At 45.6% G+C, this 21,987-nt stretch overlaps 1 protein-coding gene across 1 annotated transcript in view; it reads right to left on the bottom strand.

The window, feature by feature from the left end:
* The window catches only part of LOC140395604 (dynein axonemal heavy chain 17-like), an 896,966-nt gene that overhangs the window by 165,200 nt on the left and 709,779 nt on the right, over window positions 1-21,987 (bottom strand). The window contains exon 62 of the mRNA XM_072483576.1: window positions 4,470-4,585. Within this exon, the coding sequence (XP_072339677.1) occupies window positions 4,470-4,585 (116 nt within the window). The remainder of the gene's footprint in view (window positions 1-4,469; window positions 4,586-21,987) is intronic.

Below are 21,987 nucleotides of genomic sequence, written 5' to 3'. Positions count from 1 at the left end.
CCACCACCTCCTCCGGTAGCGAGTTCCAGGCACCCACTACCCTCTGTGTAATAAACTTGCCTCGTACATCTACTCTAAACCTTGCCCCTCGCACCTTAAACATATGCCCCCTAGTAATTGACCCCTCTACCCTGGGAAAAAGCCTCTGACAATCCACTCTGTCTATGCCCCTCATAATTTTGTACACCTCTATCAGGTTGCCCCTCAACCTCCGTCGTTCCAGTGAGAACAAACCGAGTTTATTCAACCGCTCCTCATAGCTAATGCCCTCCATACCAGGCAACATTCGGGTAAATCTCTTCTGCACCCTCTCTAAAGCCTCCACATCCTTCTGGCAGTGTGGCGACTAGAATTGAACACTACTCCAAGTGTGGCCTAACTAAGGTTCTATACAGCTGCAACATGACTTGCCAATTCTTATACTCAATGCCCCGGCCAATGAAGGCAAGCATGCCGTATGCCTTCTTGACTACCTTCTCCATCTGTGTTGCCCCTTTCAGTGACCTGTGGACCTGTACTCCTAGATCTCTCTGACTTTCAATACTCTTGAGGGTTCTACCATTCACTGTATATTCCCTACCTGCATTAGACCTTCCAAAATGCATTACCTCACAATTGTCCGGAATAAACTCCATCTGCCATCTCTTCGCCCAAGTCTCCAAACAATCTAAATCCTGCTGTATCCTCTGACAGTCCTCATCGCTATCCGCAATTCCACCAACCCTTGCGCGTCTGCAAACTTACTAATCAGACCAGTTACATTTTCCTCCAAATCATTTATATATACTACAAACAGCAAACGTCCCAGCACTGATCCCTGCGGAACACCGCTGGTCACAGCCCTCCAATTAGAAAAGCATCCTTCCATTGCTACTCTCTGCCTTCGATGACCTAGCCAGTTCTGTATCCACCTTGCCAGCTCACCCCTGATCCCGTGTGACTTCACCTTTTGTACTCGTCTACCATGAGGGACCTTGTCAAAGGCCTTACTGAAGTCCATATAGACAACATCCACTGCCCTACCTGCATCAATTATCTTTGTGACCTCCTCGAAAAACTCTATCAAGTTAGTGAGACATGACCTCCCCTTCACAAAACCATGCTGTCTCTCACTAATACGTCCATTTGCTTCCAAATGGGAGTAGATCCTGTCTCGAAGAATTCTCTCCAGTAATTTCCCTACCACTGAAGTAAGGCTCACCGGCCTGTAGTTCCCGGGATTATCCTTGCTACCCTTCTTAAACAGAGGAACAACATTGGCTATTCTCCAGTCCTCCGGGACATCACCTGAAGCCAGTGAGGATCCAAAGATTTCTGTCAAGGCCTCAGCAATTTCCTCTCCAGCCTCCTTCAGTATTCTGGGGTAGATCCCATCAGGCCCTGGGGACTTATCTACCTTAATATTTTTTAAGACACCCAACACCTCGTCTTTTTGGATCTCAATGTGACCCAGGCTATCTACACACCCTTCTCCAGACTCAACATCTACCAATTCCTTCTCTTTGGTGAATACTGATGCAAAGTATTCAGTTAGTACTTCGCCCATTTCCTCTGGCTCCACGCATAGATTCCCTTGCCTATCCTTCAGTGGGCCAACCCTTTCCCTGGCTACCCTCTTGCTTTTTATGTACGTGTAAAAAGCCTTGGGATTTTCCTTAACCCTATTTGCCAATGACAAATTGAGCTCGCTGTGGAGGCTTGTATCGCTCTCGCCGTGGAGTCTGGCATTGCTCCCTGTGTGGAGTCATGCAGTGGTCTCGCTGTGGAGTTGATCTGTGCGCTCTCAACGGAGTCGTGCAGTGGTCTTGCTGTGGAGTCTTTCTGTGTTCCCTGTATGGAAACGTGCAGTGCTCTTGCTGTGGAGTATGTCATCGTTTCTGTGTGGAGTCGGGGACTCTTCGTGGTGCATGGGTCACTCTCTTGGCGTCAGGCTGCTCTCTGTGGGCTGCTCTCTGTCTCTTGGCGTCATGACGCTTGTGACGTAGAGCGTAGGAATGGATTGCGCATGCGCAGATCGCTTTTCCTTCACTGTGCGCTCTTTTCGCAACTGCACATGTGCGCCTTCTCGCGCATCTGCAAAACACTGTTTCGCCGGTTCGCGTCTTCTCGGGAACTGCACATGTGCGGCTCCTTGCGCAAGATGGCTGCCAATCAAAATTGCCGTTTGCTTCTGTTGCAAGCCTACCTTATCTCGTGGTGAGTATAGGCGGCAGTTTTACCGATTTCTGTTGTGTTCACCTCGCAGTAGTTTTTAAACTTGTCCAGGACTGTCTGGAAGTATCTCTTGTCCTGCTCTTTGGAGTACTTGAAGGAGTTGAAGAATTCTGTTGCACTTTCACCTGCAATGGGGAGTAAAAGATCTATCTTCTCAGTATCGGCCACGCCATCTAGGTCGGATGCTACCATATAAATCTCAAATCTCTCCTTGAATGCACGGCCGTTGGCATTGAGATTGCTGTGGTACCTGAGTTGCTGAGGAACCGGAATCTCAATCATCTTGCCTGGGTGCTGTTGCTGGTGGTCATGGATCTTGCTGTGTTGAACTATATAGATTCAACAGGCACTACTGGTACCATGTTGTGTTATGTACTCAGGGATAACACAGGCTGCAACTCGTGCAGCTTTGACCAAAAGATACTCCAGACTTTGAAGTAAGTTCAATGTGTTTTATTGAACCATTAGCACAGTATTCTATGAGTTCAACTCCTGCTAATCTTGCTATCGTAACTCAGTCTATCTAACCAGTCTGTCTAAGCCACATGGTGGGTGTGATGCTTCTGATCTGCCCCTGTCCTACTCTCTAAGTGTCGCCTGTGGAAAGTGACAGAGCATGTGTGCCCTGTCCTTATATATGGGTTGTGCAATGCCCTCTTGTGGTCGTGTCACCTCTGGATGTCTTGACTACCCATTGGTCGTGTCCTATTCTATGTGTTTATTAGCTGTATGTCTGCATGTCATGACGTCGCTGGTGCTCCCTCTAGTGTTTACTTAGTCGTAGTGTATTTACATTAACCCCTTGTGTATTTACAGTGATGGATATCACCACAGCCAGAGGCTGGGGGGCGTGGGTTGGGGTAGTTTAGGTGAGAAAAAAGGGGAAAATTGATAAACTGTTTGAATCATGTTTTTATTGGACTGCAGTATGTGTATGTTACTGATTGTGTTTGGAATAAAGTATATATTTAAAACAAGAGGGACATGAAGAAACAAATAACAGGGTCAGTTGAAACAAAACTGGCATGTTTTTGTTTAACTATCAGACCACACTACATGTGACGACTGAGGTAGCGCTGGCAGAGTTTCCTCAGAGCTACGGCACATGCTTGCGGTCGTCCGTTCCCTGGGACCATTTAGGAGACTAGTCCTGTCTTCTCCACTATGACCCCGGTATCCACTGGGCACCGTCCCCAAAGTTCCGGACAGATACTGTGTCTCCTGACTTGAACGCTCTGTCCTGCTTCTGGTGGTCATGATACCTCTACAGGAGGTCATGTTTCTTCTCCACCTTCTCACTAATATTGGTACAGTACAAACTGATTGCAATAAGATAAACACCTAGTAAATCTCATTTTATCTCGCTTATTCAGATGCATCTGTTAACCAAAAATATCACATGATTTTGTATGTCAGCCTGAGCAGGTGGATGGGACTTTAATTTAATGTCTCATCCAAAAGATGATTTGTTTGACAATCCCATTTCTCCCTTTGCATTGCTGCAGTTTAGCTCGAGAGTGAGTCTTGAATCCTTGACATGTGGCTCAGTACTGAGTCAAGGTGACATTGACCATCTGTTTTGAAATCTTTGCCAAAGTCCTTAACCATGGACCATTGAATTTGAACATCTGATTATTCTTCTGTACAGATTTATTCCTGTCTCCCTAAAAAGCTAAAGGTAATTTATTGAAAATACGGAGGTTTTTATGATCAGAGTGGAAGCTTGGGTGGGGGCACTGTTAAAACTACAAATATTTCATAAAGGTTCTTATATTAGGAATTGGAAATCTGAAGCAGACTTATGGGGCTTATGACAGTATAAATATTTTGTTCCCTTGGAGGAATTTGCTGAAGTCTACTAATGTACATGAATCTATGGACATTCCTTCATCAATTCAGCACCCTGAAATATTGCGCCCATCATAGTAACACTACAAGCCTGTGATCGTCTTGCATTACTAGACTGATAATGGTGAAAATAACTGCCCATGTTTGCAACATCTCGCCTAAATGATGCTTGAATGTCCTTACGGCTGTTTAAGAGGGCAAGGATCCAATGGATTTGTCATACTTAATTTTTCATCCTGTCAGCCTTAATAACGCTGGAAAATGCAAGAAAAATAAATGAGTTTGGGTACAGATAGATGATTACATGAAACCTAACCTAGAGACAAAATATATAGTTAAAAATTATGAACGATCCAGAAGTAACGCAGTTTGCTCATTTAGTCCGATTTACACAAATCCAAATTTACCTGTTTGCAAGTGAAATAGTTCTGTTGGTGTTATCAGCTTCTTGTTGACATTTGAGTTTGTCAGCTGTGGCTTTTTCAAATTCAGCTGTCAGCTTTGCTAAATTCTCATCAAGTTCCTGAAAATTAATATTGAGAAATGGTAGAAGGAAAAGATTGTAATCTAGAAACTAATGTTTGTAACACTGCTTTATATCCCTGTCTGTTATTTCAGGAGTTATGCAAACATTTCAAATAAAACAAATATTGGGCAGAAATTTCCCATCTCACCCACATCGGGTTTCATGGCAATGGGACTAGAGAAACTAACATCAGGCAAAAGGTTGGAAACCCATTGGTGTAAGGTCAGCTTTCAATTACCCAAGGGTGGGTCAGTTATCTCGCTGCTTAGTGGGCTGAATAGAATTTGCATTCATTGACATCTCATCAATGTTAGTTAAAAAGCTGCTCGTTAGAATCTCCTCACACTAGTGGAAAATCATGTCGGCCTCAAATCCGTTTGAAAACATATGACATGCACAAGTTGGGCTTCAGTTCGTTCGTGACTTTGAGGTGAGTGGAACATATGTTGCCTACCTGCCATAGCGCTGTGCCACTTTTGTTGCATTCGACGCAACACTGCTGGGGTTGCAGGATTAGTGCCCTCCTGCTCTATGCCGACATTGTCTGCACAGGACACCACTGTGCTGGGGTACTCACGCAGCCTCTAATTTCAGACACTGGCCAGTACTATGCCCGGGGTTGGGGAGTGCAGGGATCTTTTGCTCCTGGTGCCTGACACCGTAGTCCACAAGGACACAACTGTGCTGCAGGCTTTATGCAGCGTCCCCATTTACAAACTCAATTTTAACTGGGGGTGGGGTGCAAGGGGAGGGAGGGGAGGATGAAGACAAGTGGGCAATGGGGGACAAAGATTGTGCAAGGGGACAGGCAAGGGGGCCAAGATGGGAGGCAGAGGGGCAAGAAGGTGAAGGAGGATGACAAACAAAGGAAGGTAGAGGGATGACCGAAGGCTGGGAAGCTGGAGCCCCACAAACATGTATGAAATTCTGACAGACAAGGGGGCCAAAGAAATATCACCGGCGGAATAGTCTGTTCCTGAGACTAAGTGTTAATGCCAGGGCAGGATTCGTGGACTTCTACAATAGCAAAACTGGGGCTGCACCTGGACCGATTCAGTGACCGTTGAGGGGCTAGGACCGGCGCCATGTGGAACACAATCGATTCCAAAGAGAAACGGTGCCAGATTCACTGGATTTCTGATTAACACTCAGGAGGCTGACAAGCTGCAGTCGCATATACACACTTCACTCCTCACACACACCATCCTAGCCAACAAGATAGCAGCGAGGAGAGTGACACTCCATTTTACAGATGCCGAGCTTGAGACCCTGCTGGACGCAGATGCCTGTACCCTGGCCTGGGAAGGAGCCTGCCAGCCGCTGCCGTTCACCGTGCCTGGGTGCAGTTTGCAGAGGCAGTCAGCGCATGAGCAACACCATCTGGACCAGCGAGCAATGCCGGACGAAACTGCAATGTTCTTGTCAGGTGGCCTGATTTATATTACAATAACACTTGTAGCTAAAGTTATAAACGATTTATTAACATTAACTGTGGGTCAAATATATACAAAACAACAGATGAATAACAGTCTGAACATACATAAACCACTATCTCTCTCAGCTCTCTAGTCCAGTCTGAGGTCACCTGACTCTAACATTCACTGAAATACTGAGACTCCTAGTGGTCAGTCGGTGAATTACAACACATGATATCACTACATCTTCTTTCCTTTGAAGAATAAATTAATACATTATCGTCAGTATATTTACATGTGATATCATTAGCTTGTGAATCTAACAGTATTTTTTTCTTTAATTTAAAAAAAATTGTTTGAACAAATATATATATATACGCACACACAAGATCAGCAAGCATAGTATGTACAAATAGTCCAAATCTACAAATTGAGTCGATCAGGTTTTCTTCTGACTCTGGTTGATCTTCTCAAAGTTTGACCTTGCTGCTCAGAACTTGTAGATTCAACATTCTCCCTGATATTCTCATGCTCAGGATCTGCAGAACTATCTGATACTGCAGCTGACATTGATTCAGATGTAGATTTGTCATCCATCGCGTCGTTGTGAAAGTCTTCTCTGGTTTCCAAGAGCGCGCAATAACTTTTTCTTCAAACCAACCCTTCCTCTGTCTGTACATTGCAGTAACGAGGTGCTACTTCTTCAAGTACAATGGCTTTCTTCGACCAATTGCCTGAATCTTCTATTCTCACAATGTCATCACTACTCAGAGGTAGTAAAGTTCCAGACACTCTATCATAGAACTGCTTTTGTTTTGCTTTAATATATTGCATTTTCTGCAGTACCACATTCTCCTCCTTCTTTGCAAGTATGGAAGTGTGGTATGCAACCTCCTATTCATGAGTAACTCTGCTGGTGATCTACCATGTGACAATGGTGATGCTCTGTAACTAAGTAGTGCGAGATATGGATCAGATTGGCCGTCCATTTGAAAAATGAGAATGAAATGAAATGAAAATCGCTTATTGTCACACGTAGTCTCCAAATGAAGTTACTGTGAAAAGCCCCTAGTCGCCACATTCCGGCACCTGTTTCCGGGAGGCTAGTACGGGAATTGAACCGTGCTGTTGGCCTGCCTTGGTCTGCATTAAAAGCCAGCTATTTAGCCCTGTGCTAAACCAGCCCCTGCAACAATCTCCTTGTGCAACAATTGCTTAACAATATCTAACCTTTTTTGGCTTTGCCATTGGCTTGTAGGTACAATGGACTTGACGTTACGTGATTGAAATCATAGGGCTCTGCTGGGGCCATCACAAGTAAACAGGCAAAACCCTGTAAAAATGAAAACAAATCAAAATGCCAAGGAACGCCTAAACAGGTGAAGGGGAGGATAGGGAGGGTGGGACTACCTGACAAGCAGGGGAGGGGGGGGGGGGGGGCGGGGGCGAGGAGGGAGATATTTATATGTAAATACATGATGATCTCTTGTAAACTCTATTCATGAGTAACTCTGCTGGTGATCTGCCATATATATATACACGGCCACTGTTAGCTGTTGGCGGAATGGGCTTGTTGCTGTTATTGTTATTGTTTGTGTTATGTATAGTTATGTATTATGTTAGAAAAATTATGTTTTTAAACTTTACTAGTTACATCCTCAAAGAATACCAGTGGATTTGTCAAGCATAATTTCCCTTTCATAAATTCCTGCTGACTCTGTCTGATTCTGCCATTATATTCCAAGTGCTCTGCTATAAAATCTTTGATCATAGATTCGAGGATTTTTCCCACTATTGACATCAGGCTTACTGGTCTATAATCCCCTGTTTTCTCTACACCTCCCTTTTTAAATAGTGGGGTTATATTAGCTACCCTCCAATCTGTAGGAACTGTTCCGGAGTCTATAAAATCCTGATAGATGACCAACAATACATCCACTATTTCTCCTGTCTTTTCCTTAAGTACTCTGGGATGTAGAATATAGTGTCCTGGGGATTTATCAGCTTTCACTCTGATCAGATTCTCAAACATCACTTCTCCACTGATACTGACCTCCTTCAGTTCCTCCCTCTCACCAAACCTGGATCTCTGTGCAATGCAAAGTGCCTCTTCTATTTGATGATGACTGTTACTTGTCATGTTTGGCAAGCATCCAAGTTCAAACCACCTGCAATACGAATCAACTAAGAGTAAATGTTGTGAAACCATTCCATTCAAAGATGTCAGCTGCTGTGAATGACCATGGGAGGTCTGGGACCTCATTCAAGTGCTTTTAGTGCTTGAGTTCTTTTGCTTTATGCATAAGACCATAAGACATAGGGGCAGAATTAGGCCACTCTGCACATCGAGTCTGTTCCGCCATTCAATCATGGGTGATATTTTCTCATCCCCATTTTTCTGCCTTCTACCCATAACCCCTGATCCCCTTATTAATCAAGAACCTATCTATGCAGCTTGAGTGCATTGCATGTTGCACATCTGAAAACTTCCCTTTCCGTGTCTACATACATGGAGGGCCAGTACAGTGATTCCTTGGTCCTGTGTCTGATTGCTTCAAACCCAGGCTGCCCTTGGTGTAATTGTTGGGTGTAATACATTTGAAGAGAAGTAGTGATAGCGAATCGCTGACCACGCAGTATCAGCCCAACCCGTACAGTTAGTTCATCTCTGATGGTGAAGAATGGTGGAGTTCCTCGGAAGCTCCCTTGAGGATTCTGGCCAGAACCTTATGATGATGTTGTGCAGTTGTCTGCATTTGATGTCTGCCTGTAAGGCACCTTTGAGTCCCTGGATTCTACAGGAAGACAACACCTCCAGTGTCATAATGTCTCTGTTTTCCTCACAATCTGCCTAGTTTGTAATGGGTAAGAAGGCTCTGGAGAGGGCATCAGTCAAGTAGAGCTCCTTGCCACGTTTGTAGATGACGCTGAGATTGTAACATTGCAGCTTTAGCATCCTGCACTGCAGCCATGCATAGCAGTGTCAAGAGGCTTTTTAAAAGATAGCTATGAGTGGCTGATGTCTACTTCCACAACTGCAGAACGACTATATATGAAGTCATGAAATTTCTGACAGGCAAAGACAATACTTTTAATATATTTTTGATGGCCTCTTTAATTTTAATGGCCTCAGCACCCACTAAGTTTAATAACATGCAAGCTTGTACCTTTTTGGACTTGTCATATAATGCAGTAGCACGGTAAATACGCAACTCCTTCTTGAACTTTTTCCAAATTGAAGACAGGAAGAGATGTGAATAAGTGGATTTAATTTCAGACTAAGAAGGGAGAGATTAGGAATTGATTGCTAGGATTTAGAAGGTTGGCAGAGTGGTGCTGTTCCACGTGGTTCCACAAACATTTCAAAGAAAAGTTGGTGTGGCACAGTGGTTAGCACTGCTGCCTACGGCGCTGAGGACCCGGGTTCGATCCCAACCCTGAATCACTGTCCATGTGGAGTTTCATAGAATTTACAGTGCAGAAGGAGACCATTTGGCCTTTCGAGTCTGCACCGGCCCTTGGAAAGAGCATCATACTTAAGCCCACGCCTCCGCGCAATCCCCGTAACCCAGTAACCCCATCTAAACTTTTTGGACACTGAGGGCAATTTATCATGGCCAATCCACCTAACCTGCACATCTTTGGACTGTGGGAGGAAACTGGAGCACCCGAGGAAACCCATGCAGACACAGGAAGAACGTGCAGACTCCACACAGGCAGTGACCCAAGCCGGGTATTGAACCTGGGACCCTGGAGCTGTGAAGCAATGGTGCTAACCACTGTGCTACCGTGTTTGTACATTCTCCCCATGTCTGCGTAGGTTTCAACCTCACGACCCAAAGATGTGCAGGTTCGGTGGATTGACCATGCTAAATTGCCCCTTAATTGGAAAAAAATAATTGGGTACTTTAAATTTTAAAAAAAAGTTGTGTTGAAAAATTTGCCGCTCTAGGAATTTAGCTTTTCATTAAAAATTTTGAAGGAGTCTAATTGTCTGGCTTTGTCGCGCATTTGGGACCCCATGAATTTGGCAATTAGATTATTGCCTGCACAGACTGGGCACAATTGCTCCACTACTAAATTGTTACGGGTTTTGTGCTAATTTTATGCTTGGGAAACAGGCACAGTATGTTTCAATTTCTATCCAGAGTCCAAGAGTGCATGACAAGTGTTTTCAGGGTTTCCTCAAGTGTTTTCAGGGTTTCCTCAAGTGTTTTCAGGGTTTCCTCAGAAGAATGGAGGGTATGATCTGAGACACAGACGAGAGAAATTTGCCAATTAAAATGGCACAATACTGGAAATAATTTTTAAATAGGAGTGAGGGGCAGGGGGCCCAGTGGATTTCTGTGTGATTTGAGATAATGCTAAGCAGCATTTAATACAAGACTATTAGACTGGATATAATGATACAAGCTCTTGTGAGCTTGTGTATGATAAAGCTTGTATGGATGTCAAAATTATTTAAGGAGCTAGCATGAATCTAGTTGTGTCAGGAAGCAGAGGTCGTTTTAAGTGATCTATGTTGGATTTCGGCGGGAGCGGTGCGCAAGTGATTTCTGGGAGGTAAGTTTCTCCTTTAAAAACACTTACCTTCACAGGAGCAGGCCATTGGATTTCGGCGGGAGTGGTGCGCAAGTGATTTCTGGGAGGTAAGTTTCTCCTTTAAAAACACTTACCTTCACAGGAGCAGGCCATTGGATTTCGGCGGGAGCGGTGCGCAAGTGATTTCTGGGAGGTAAGTTTCTCCTTTAAAAACACTTACCTTCACAGGAGCAGGCCATTGGATTTCGGCGGGAGCGGTGCGCAAGTGATTTCTGGGAGGTAAGTTCCTCCTTTAAAAAACATTTCTTTTCTGTTTTATCTTTTTCGACCCACGGACTTCTGGGAAGGCCCCCCCCCCCCCCAACCAATAAATTCTGGTGGAGAGGAAACCCGAGACACTACACGTGTAGTGTCTCCCACCCACCCTCCTCCTCTAACCTAATAATAAGATCCATTGGTGTGAGGTAAGTGCCATATTTTATTATTATTAGCATTATTATATAATATTATTAGCATTGCCCAGGTCAAGGAGACACAGCCGGAGTGAGAGAGATACTGCACCAAACTACCAAATTCTCTCTGTCTGTAAGGTAACCAGGAAAGGTAAGTGGTTAATCTAATTGTGTTGTTTTTCAGTTAAAAGTGCAGGGTAGTGTCTGATTGGCTGAAGCTGCCCCCACCATAAACTTAAATTAAACTAATTAATTAATTAGTGATGGCTGGTCAGGTGATGTGCTTGAGCTGCTTGATGTGGGAGCTGGCAGATCCCATTGCGAGCTGCAGCGACCACATCTGCAGTAAGTGTTGGCTGCTCGAAGAGCTCCGGCTCAGAGTTGATGAGCTGGAGTCTGAGCTTCAAACACTGAGGCACATCCGGGAGGGGGAGACTTACCTGGACACTGTGTTTCAGGAGGCAGTCACACCTGTCAGAGTAAGTAGTTTAAATCCTGCCAGTGGCCAGGGACAGCAGGGTGTGACTGCAAGTCAGGCAGGTAAAGGGAACCAGCAGTCAGGAACTCAGGAGCCTCAGCCCTTGACTCTGTCCAACAGGTATGAGGCACTTGCTCCCTGTGTGGATGGCGAACAGGGTTGCAGGAAGGATGAGTCAGCTGACCAAGGCACCATGGTTCAGCAGGCCATTCAAGGGGAGGGAGTAAATAGGCAAGTTGTAGTTGTAGGGGATTCTATTATCAGGGGGATAGATAGTATCCTTTGTGAGCAGGATAAAGAGTCCCGCATGGTATGTTGCCTGCCCGGTGCTAGGGTGCGGGACATCTCTGACCGGCTTGAAAGGATACTGGAGAGGGAGGGGGAGGAGCCAGTTGTTGTGGTCCATGTCGGTACCAACAACATAGGCAAGTCTAGGAAAGAGGACCTGTTTAGAGATTATAAAGAGCTAGGATTCAAATTAAAAAACAGGTCCTCAAGGGTCATAATCTCCGGATTACTGCCCGAGCCACGTTCAAATTGGCATAGGGAGGCAAGAATAAGGGAAGTTAACACGTGGCTGAAAGAGTGGTGTGGGAATGAGGGGTTCCTTTTCATGGGACACTGGCATCAGTTTTGGGACAGGGGGGACCTATACCGTTGGGATGGTCTCCACCTGAACCGAGCTGGGACCAGTGTTCTGGCGAAAAGAGTAAATAGGATGGTCAATAGGACTTTAAACTAAAGATTGGGGGGAAGGGAAAGTCAGGGAACCAAGAGGTGAAGTAATCAGCAGGGAGCGTAGCTGCTTAGGAATTTAAAAAAACACGAACAGACAAAACTCAAGAGTGGTTACGATTGTCCCCATCCCACAAAATATGGTACGAAGTCTTACAACACCAGGTTAAAGTCCAACAGGTTTGTTTCGATGTCACTAGATTTCGGAGCGCTGCTCCTTCCTCAGGTGAAGAAGAAACCTGACCTCCCAGAAATCACTTGCGCACCGCTCCCTTTTATTGTAAGGCTGTGCCCCCGGGTCCTAGTCTCCCCTGCTAATGGAAACAACTTCCCTACATCCACCCTATCTAAGCCATTCATTATCTTGTAAGTTCTATTAGATCTCCCCTCAACCTCCTAAACTCCAATGAATATAATCCCAGGATCCTCATACGTTCATCGTATGTTAGGCCTACCATTCCTGGGATCATCCGTGTGAATCTCCGCTGGACCCGCTCCAGTGCCAGTATGTCCTTCCTGAGGTGTGGGGCCCAAAATTGCTCACAGTATTCTAAATGGGGCCTAACTAATGCTTTATAAAGCTTCAGAAGTACATCCCTGCTTTTATATTCCAAGCCTCTTGCGATGAATGACAACATTGCATTTGCTTTCTTAATTACGGACCCAACCTGCAAGTTTACCTTTAGAGAATCCTGGACGAGGACTCCTATGTCCCTTTGCACTCCAGCATTATGAATTTTGTCACCGTTTAGAAAATAGTCCATGCCTCTATTCTTTTTTCCAAAGTGCAAAACCTCGCACTTGCCCACGTTGAATTTCATCAGCCATTTCTTGGACCACTCTCCTAAACTGTCTAAATCTTTCTGCAGCCTCCCCACCTCCTCCATACTACCTGCCCCTCCACCTATCTTTGTATCATCGGCAAACTTAGCCAGAATGCCCCCAGTCCCGTCATCTAGATCGTTAATATATAAAGAGAACACCTGAGGAAGGAGCAGCGCTGCGAAAGCTAGTGACATCGAAACAAACCTGTTGGACTTTAACCTGGTGTTGTAAGACTTCGTACTGTGCTCACCCCAGTCCAACGCCGGCATCTCCACATCATAAAATATGACACAGTGTATGGAAAGGCTCAGTAAACCAAGGTCCACCACACTAAGAAAACAAAAAGGGACGGTCAATAGAGAATTAAAGGTGCTATATTTAAATGCGCGCAGTGTACGGAACAAGGTAGATGAGCTTGTGGCCCAGATTGTGACTGGCAGGTATGATGTGGTAGGCATCACAGAGACATGGTTGCAGGGGGTTCAGGACTGGCATTTAAACATCCAGGGATTCACAACCTATCGAAAAGACAGAGAGGTGGGCAGAGGGGGCGGGGTTGCCTTGTTAATTAGGAATGAAATTAAATCAATAGCACTAAACGACATAGGGTCGGATTATGTGGAGTCTGTGTGGGTAGAGTTCAGGAACCACAGAGGCAAAAAAAACCATAATGGGAGTTATGTACAGGCCTCCTAACAGTGAAATAGAAAGTGCATGTCAGAAAGGCAAGGTCACAGTGATCATGGGGGACTTTAATATGCAGGTGGACTGGGTAAATAATACTGCCAGTGGACCCAAGGAAAGGGAATTCATTGAATGTTTACAGGAGGCCTTTTTGGAACAGCTTGTGATGGAGCCCACGAGGGAACAGGCCATTCTGGACTTAGTGTTATGTAATGAGCCAGACTTGATTAAAGATCTTAAAGTAAGGGAGCACTTAGGAGGCAGTGATCATAATATGGTTGAATTCAATCTCCAATTTGAAAGAAAGAAGGTAGAATCAGATGTAAAGGTGTTACAGTTAAATAAAGGTAACTACAGGGGCATGAGGGAGGAACTGACGAAAATCGACTGGGAGCAGAGCCTAGTGGGAAAGACAGTAGAGTTTCTGGGAGTAATTGAGGACACAGTACAGAGGTTCATCCCAAAGAAAAGAAAGGTTATCAGAGGGGGAATTAGGCAGCCATGGCTGACAAAGGAAGTTAGGGAATGCATCAAAGCAAAAGAGAAAGCCTCTCATGTGGCAAAGAGTAGTGGGAAGTCAGAAGATTGGGAAGGCTACAAAAACAAACAGAGGATAACAAAGAGAGAGATAAGGAAAGAGAGGATCAAATTTGAAGGTAGGCTAGCCAGTAACATTAGGAATGATAGTAAAAGTTTCTTTAAATACATTAAAAACAAACGGGAGGCAAAAGTTGACATTGGGCCGCTCCAAAATGACGCTGGTAATTTTGTGATGGGAGACAAGGAAATAGCTGAGGAACTGAATAAGTACTTTGCGTCAGTCTTCACAGTAGAAGACATAAGTAATATCCCAACAATTCCGGAGAGTCAGGGGACAGAGTTGAATATGGTAGCCATCACAAAGGAGAAAGTGCTAGAGAAACTAAGAGGTCTAAAAATTGATAAATCTCCGGGCCCAGATGGGCTACATCCTAGAGTTCTAAAGGAGATAGCTGAAGAAATAGTGGAGGCGTTGGTTATGATCTTTCAAAAGTCACTGGAGTCAGGGACTGCACTGAGTGCTGAATTTGGTGCATTTGAGTGCGATAGTGAGAGTTTGGTGACCGAGGGAGTATAAGGCTTCATTTTTATCTAAAGTTTAGTCTTTCTTTTATTTAGTTAATTAACTTAAAAGTTGCTGTTTGGTTTAGAAGAAGGTGAATTTTCAATAAGCTTTAAACAGGCTTCTACTTGTAGGCACTTGCAGCTGGAGCTTGTTAATTAGTTAATTGGATTAGGCCAGTTTTCAGAGGTTAGATTCACAGTATAAAAGTGATCCCCTACAGTGCAGACTTTGTTTGCACTGAGTGCTGAATTTGGTGCATTTGAGTGCGATAGTGAGAGTTTGGTGACCGAGGGAGTGCTGAATTTGGTGCATTTGAGTGCGATAGTGAGAGTTTGGTGACCGAGGGAGTGCTGAATTTGGTGCATTTGAGTGCGATAGTGAGAGTTTGGTGACCGAGGGAGTTAGGTGAGGAGGGAGTAAGGTGCTCCTTTCATTTTGTTTCCGGAATTTCCGCAAAGAGTGCGAAGAGAGCCAGAAGTTTACAGAAAGTGTAGCTGACTGGGAGCAGGGTCGGAGGGCGGAGATCTAGTTAGTCCACAGGGCAGCTATATTCTGTCAGGTAAGAGGGGATGGAGGCTAGGCCAGTTACATGCTCCTCCTGTAGGATGTGAGTGGTGAGGGATACCACTGGTGTCCCACTGACTATACCTGCGGGAAGTGCACCCAACTTCAGCTCCTCAAAGACCGTGTTAGGGAACTGGAGCTGAAGCTGGATGAACTTCGGATCATCCGGGAGGCAGAGGGGGTGATTGAGAAGAGTTACAAGGAGGTAACCACACCCAAGGTACAGGACAAGAATAGCTGGGTTACAGTCAGGGGGAAAAAAACAAACAGGCAGAAAGTGCAGGGATCCCTCGTGGCCGTTCCCCTTCAAAACAAGTATACCGTTTTGGATGCTGTTGGGGGGATGACCTACCGGGGGAAGGCCCTAGCGGCCAGGTCTCTGGCACTGAGTCTGGCTCTGGGGCTCAGAAGGGAAGGGGGGGAGAATAGAAAAGCAATAGTTGTAGGAGATTGAATGGTTAGGGGAATAGATCGGAGATTCTGTGGTTGCGAGCGAGACTCCCGGAAGGTATGTTGCCTCCCGGGTGCCAGGGCCAGGGATGTCTCGGATCGTGTCTTCAGGATCCTTAAGGGGGAGGGTGAGCAGCCAGAAGTCGTGGTGCACATTGGTACCAACGACGTAGATAGGAAAAGGGGTGTGGAGGTAATAAACAAGTTTAGGGAGTTAGGCTGGAAGTTAAAAGCCAGGACAGACAGAGTTGTCATCTCTGGTTTGTTGCCGGTGCCACGTGATAGCGAGGCTAGGAATAGGGAGAGAGTGCCGTTGAACACGTGGCTGCAGGAATGGTGTAGGAGGGAGGGCTTCAGGTATTTGGATAATTGGAGCGCATTCTGGGGAAGGTGGGACCTGTACAAGCAGGACGGGTTGCATCTGAACCAGAGGGGCACCAATATCCTGGGAGGGAAGTTTTCTAGTACTCTTCGGGAGGGTTTAAACTAATTTGGCAGGGGAATGGGAACCGGATTTGTAGTCCAGCAACTAAGGTAGCCGATATTCAGGACGCCAAAGCGTGTAATGAGGCAGTGGGGAAGGGAACACTGACAAAGGAGAGTACTTGCAGGCACGGAGATGGGTTGAAGTGTGTATACTTCAACGCAAGAAGCATCAGGAATAAGGTGGGTGAACTTAAGGCATGGATCGGTACTTGGGACTACGATGTGGTGGCCATCACGGAAACTTGGATAGAAGAGGGGCAGAAATGGTTGTTGGAGGTCCCTGGTTATAGATGTTTCAATAAGATTAGGGAGGGTGGTAAAAGAGGTGGGGGGGTGGCATTATTAATTAGAGATAGTATAACGGCTGCAGAAAGGCAGTTCGAGGTGTATCACCCTATTGAGGTAGTATGGGTTGAAGTCAGAAATAGGAAAGGAGCAGTCACCTTGTTAGGAGTTTTCTATAGGCCCCCCAATAGTAGCAGAGATGTGGAGGAACAGATTGGGAAAGATTTTGGAAAGGTGCAGAAGTCATAGGGTAGTAGTCATGGGCGACTTTAACTTCCCAAATATTGAGTGGAAACTCTTTAGATCAAATAGTTTGGATGGGGTGGTGTTTGTGCAGTGTGTCCAGGAAGCTTTTCTAACATAGTATGTATATTGTCCGACCAGAGGAGGGGCAATATTGGATTTAGTACTGGGTAATGAGCCAGGACAAGTGATAGATTTGTTAGTGGGGGAGCATTTTGGAGATAGTGACCACAATTCTGTGACTTTCACTTTAGTAATGGAGAGGGATAGGTACGTGCAACAGGGCAAGGTTTACAATTGGGGGAAGGGTAAATACGATGTTGTCAGACAAGAATTGAAGTGCATAAATTGGGAACATAGGCTGGCAGGGAAGGACACAAGTGAAATGTGGAACTTGTTCAAGGAACAGGTGCTACGTGTCCTTGATATGTATGTCCCTGTCAGGCAGGGAAGAGATGGTCGAGTGAGGGAACCATGGTTGACAAGAGAGGTTGAATGTCTTGTTAAGAGGAAAAAGGTGACTTATGTGAGGCTGAGGAAACAAGGTTCAGACAGGGCATTGGAGGGATACAAGATAGCCAGGAGGGAACTGAAGAAAGGGATTAGGGAGAGAGGGCATGAACAATCTTTGGCGGGTAGGATCAAGGAAAACCCCAAGGCCTTTTGCACATATGTGAGAAATATGAGAATGACTAGAGCGAGGGTAGGTCCGATCAAGGACAGTAGCGGGAGATTGTGTATTGAGTCTGAAGAGATAGGAGAGGTCTTGAACGAGTACTTTTCTTCTGTATTTACAAATGAGAGGGGCGATATTGTTGGAGAGGACAGTGTGAAACAGATTGGTAAGCTCGAGGAAATACTTGTTAGGAAGGAAGATGTGTTGGGCATTTTGAAAAACTTGAGGATAGACAAGTCCCCCGGGCCTGACGGGATATATCCAAGGATTCTATGGGAAGCAAGAGATGAAATTGCAGAGCCGTTGGCAATGATCTTTTCGTCCTCACTGTCAACAGGGGTGGTACCAGGGGATTGGAGAGTGGCGAATGTCGTGCCCCTGTTCAAAAAAGGGACTAGGGATAACCCTGGGAATTACAGGCCAGTTAGTCTTACTTCGGTGGTAGGCAAAGTAATGGAAAGGGTACTGAAGGATAGGATTTCTGAGCATCTGGAAAGACACTGCTTGATTAGGGATAGTCAGCACGGATTTGTGAGGGGTAGGTCTTGCCTTACAAATCTTATTGAATTCTTTGAGGAGGTGACCAAGCATGTGGATGAAGGTAAAGCAGTGGATGTAGTGTACATGGATTTTACTAAGGCATTTGATAAAGTTCCCCATGGTAGGCTTCTGCACAAAGTAAGGAGGCATGGGATAGTGGGAAATTTGGCCAGTTGGATAACGAACTGGCTAACCGATAGAAGTCAGAGAGTGGTGGTGGATGGCAAATATTCAGCCTGGATCCCAGTTACCAGTGGCGTACCGCAGGGATCAGTTCTGGGTCCTCTGCTGTTTGTGATTTTCATTAATGACTTGGATGAGGGAGTTGAAGGGTGGGTCAGTAAATTTGCAGACGATACGAAGATTGGTGGAGTTGTGGATAGTAAGGAGGGCTGTTGTCGGCTGCAAAGAGACATAGATAGGATGCAGAGCTGGGCTGAGAAGTGGCAGATGGAGTTTAACCCTGAAAAGTGTGAGGTTGTCCATTTTGGAAGGACAAATATGAATGCGGAATACAGGGTTAACGGTAGAGTTCTTGGCAATGTGGAGGAGCAGAGAGATCTTGGGGTCTATGTTCATACATCTTTGAAAGTTGCCACTCAAGTGGATAGAGCTGTGAAGAAGGCCTATGGTGTGCTCGCGTTCATTAACAGAGGGATTGAATTTAAGAGCCGTGAGGTGATGATGCAGCTGTACAAAACTTTGGTAAGGCCACATTTGGAGTACTGTGTACAGTTCTGGTCGCCTCATTTTAGGAAGGATGTGGAAGCTTTGGAAAAGGTTCAAAGAAGATTTACCAGGATGTTGCCTGGAATGGAGAGTAGGTCTTACGAGGAAAGGTTGAGGGTGCTAGGCCTTTTCTCATTAGAACGGAGAAGGATGAGGGGCGACTTGATAGAGGTTTATAAGATGATCAGGGGAATAGATAGAGTAGACAGTCAGAGACTTTTCCCCAGGTGGAACAAACCATTACAAGGGGACATAAATTTAAGGTGAAAGGTGGAAGATATAGGAGGGATATCAGAGGTAGGTTCTTTACCCAGAGAGTAGTGGGGGCATGGAATGCACTGCCTGTGGAAGTAGTTGAGTAGGAAACATTAGGGACCTTCAAGCAGCTATTGGATAGGTACATGGATTACGGTAAAATGATATAGTGTAGATTTATTTGTTCTCAAGGGCAGCACGGTAGCATTGTGGATAGCACAATTGCTTCACAGCTCCAGGGTCCCAGGTTCGATTCCGGCTTGGGTCACTGTCTGTGCGGAGTCTGCACGTCCTCCCCGTGTCTGCGTGGGTTTCCTCCGGGTGCTCCGGTTTCCTCCCACAGTCCAAAGATGTGCGGGTTAGGTGAATTGGCCAATGATAAATTGCCCTTAATGTCCAAATTGCCTTTGGTGTTGGGTGGAGGTGTTGAGTTTGGTTAGGGTGCTCTTCCAAGAGCCGGTGCAGACTCAAAGGGCCGAATGGCCTCCTTCTGCACTGTAAATTCAATGATAATCTATGATTAATCTAGGACACAGGTTCGGCACAACATAGTGGGCCGAAGGGCCTGTTCTGTGCTGTATTTTCTATGTTCTATGAAAGTACCAGAGGATTGGAAAATCGCTGTTGTAACCCCCCTGTTCAAGAAGGGAACAAGGAAAAAGATGGAAAATTATAGGCCAATTAGCCTAACCTCGGTTGTTGGCAAGATTCTAGAATCCATTGTTAAGGATGAGATTTCTAAATTCTTGGAAGTGCAGGGTCGGATTAGGACAAGTCAGCATGGATTTAGTAAGGGGAGGTCGTGCCTGACAAACCTGTTAGAGTTCTTTGAAGAGATAACAAATAGGTTAGACCAAGGAGAGCCAATGGATGTTATCTATCTTGACTTCCAAAAGGTCTTTGATAAGGTGCCACACGGGAGACTGCTGAGTAAAATAAGGGCCCATGGTATTCGAGGCAAGGTACGAACATGGATTGACGATTGGCTGTCAGGCAGAAGGCAGAGAGTTGGGATAAAAGGTTCTTTTTCGGAATGGCAACTGGTGACGAGTGGTGTCCCGCAGGGTTCAGTGTTGGGGCCACAGCTGTTCTCTTTATATATTAACGATCTAGATGACGGGACTGAGGGCATTCTGGCTAAGTTTGCCGATGATACAAAGATAGGTGGAGGGGCAGGTAGTACGGAGGAGGTGGGGAGGCTGCAGAAAGATTTAGACAGTTTAGGAGAGTGGTCCAAAAAATGGCTGATGAAATTCAACGTGGGCAAGTGCGAGGTCTTGCACTTTGGAAAAAAGAATAGAGGCGTGGACTATTTTCTAAACGGTGACAAAATTCATAATGCTGAAGTGCAAAGGGACTTGGGAGTCCTAGTCCAGGATTCTCTAAAGGTAAACTTGCAGGTTGAGTCCGTAATTAAGAAAGCAAATGCAATGTTGTCATTCATCTCAAGAGGCTTAGAATATAAAAGCAGGGATGTACTTCTGAAGCTTTATAAAGCATTAGTTAGGCCCCATTTAGAATACTGTGAGCAATTTTGGGCCCCACACCTCAGGAAGGACATACTGGCACTGGAGCGGGTCCAGCGGAGATTCACACGGATGATCCCAGGAATGGTAGGCCTAACATACGATGAACGTCTGAGGATCCTGGGATTATATTCATTGGAGTTTAGGAGGTTGAGGGGAGATCTAATAGAAACTTACAAGATAATGAATGGCTTAGATAGGGTGGATGTAGGGAAGTTGTTTCCATTAGCAGGGGAGACTAGGACCCGGGGGCACAGCCTTAGAATAAAAGGGAGTCACTTTAGAACAGAGATGAGGAGAAATTTCTTCAGCCAGAGAGTGGTGGGTCTGTGGAATTCATTGCCACAGAGGGCGGTGGAGGCCGGGACGTTGAGTGTCTTTAAGACAGAAGTTGATAAATTCGTGATTTCTCGAGGAATTAAGGGCTATGGAGAGAGAGCGGGTAAATGGAGTTGAAATCAGCCATAATTGAATGGTGGAGTGGACTCGATGGGCCGAATGGCCTTACTTCCGCTCCTATGTCTTATGGTCTTATGTTTATATTGTTGGATATTAGGAATAAGGTAAAGATTGAAGTGGGTTTGGTATAGTGTTTCTGTATAAGAAAGGGTACAACTCTTCTTAACTCATGTCAAACAAGGGTGTTTGCATGAATGGGGTTTTTTGGTTTCATTTTAAAATGTGTTTCTATTGTGCTTAGAAAGATTATGGTGGACTTCCAGGTGCGGCTATGCAGAGCTAGGTCGCATATTCGGTAGCTCCCGCTTGGAACGGACTTTTGGGCTCTTTTACAGGGCCCCCACGGCATTTGTTTGACATTTCCCATTGTGGGAAGAAGACAGCAGCATTCCCCTGACAGTGTCCCCCAGGAATGTTATGTCTTTTGGCTACCAGACCCGGCAGAACCAGTAAAAGATTTGGCTTGAGCTGCAGGAATAGACCAAAGCCTCTTCCAGCATGCAGGCGGGGGAAGGGCAAGCTTAAAGCTGCAATCTGACTTGACTCTATCAAAGGTGAATTCTAGCAGCAGAGGGAACAACTGTGAAAAGATCTACCAAGGCCATTGAAGAAGCAGGGACGAGGCTTCCGGTGGCGGCCATGAAGGAGTAGGTCGCGCATTTGGCAGCTCCCGTCTGGAACCGACTCTCAGACCTTTTTCAGGAGTTTCCATAGACTTTTTGGGGCAGACTGGTGAAGCGAACATTGCCAAAAGGATTCCCTCTCGACTTCCGGTTGCGGCTATGCGGATCTAAGCCGCACGATTCGGCAGCTCCCGCTACCACGGACTTTCGGGCCCAACGGAACTCTTTTTTTTTGACACAACCCGTGGGGAAGGGAAGAGAGAGGTCTCCCTCCAACTTCTATGAAACGGACCAGAAGTGTAACGGCCAAAGGAGCGGCACTGGAGC

Source organism: Scyliorhinus torazame, chromosome 18, assembly GCF_047496885.1.
Source record: "Scyliorhinus torazame isolate Kashiwa2021f chromosome 18, sScyTor2.1, whole genome shotgun sequence".
Lineage (NCBI taxonomy): Eukaryota > Metazoa > Chordata > Chondrichthyes > Carcharhiniformes > Scyliorhinidae > Scyliorhinus > Scyliorhinus torazame.
This window is presented reverse-complemented; position numbering and strand designations above follow the sequence as displayed.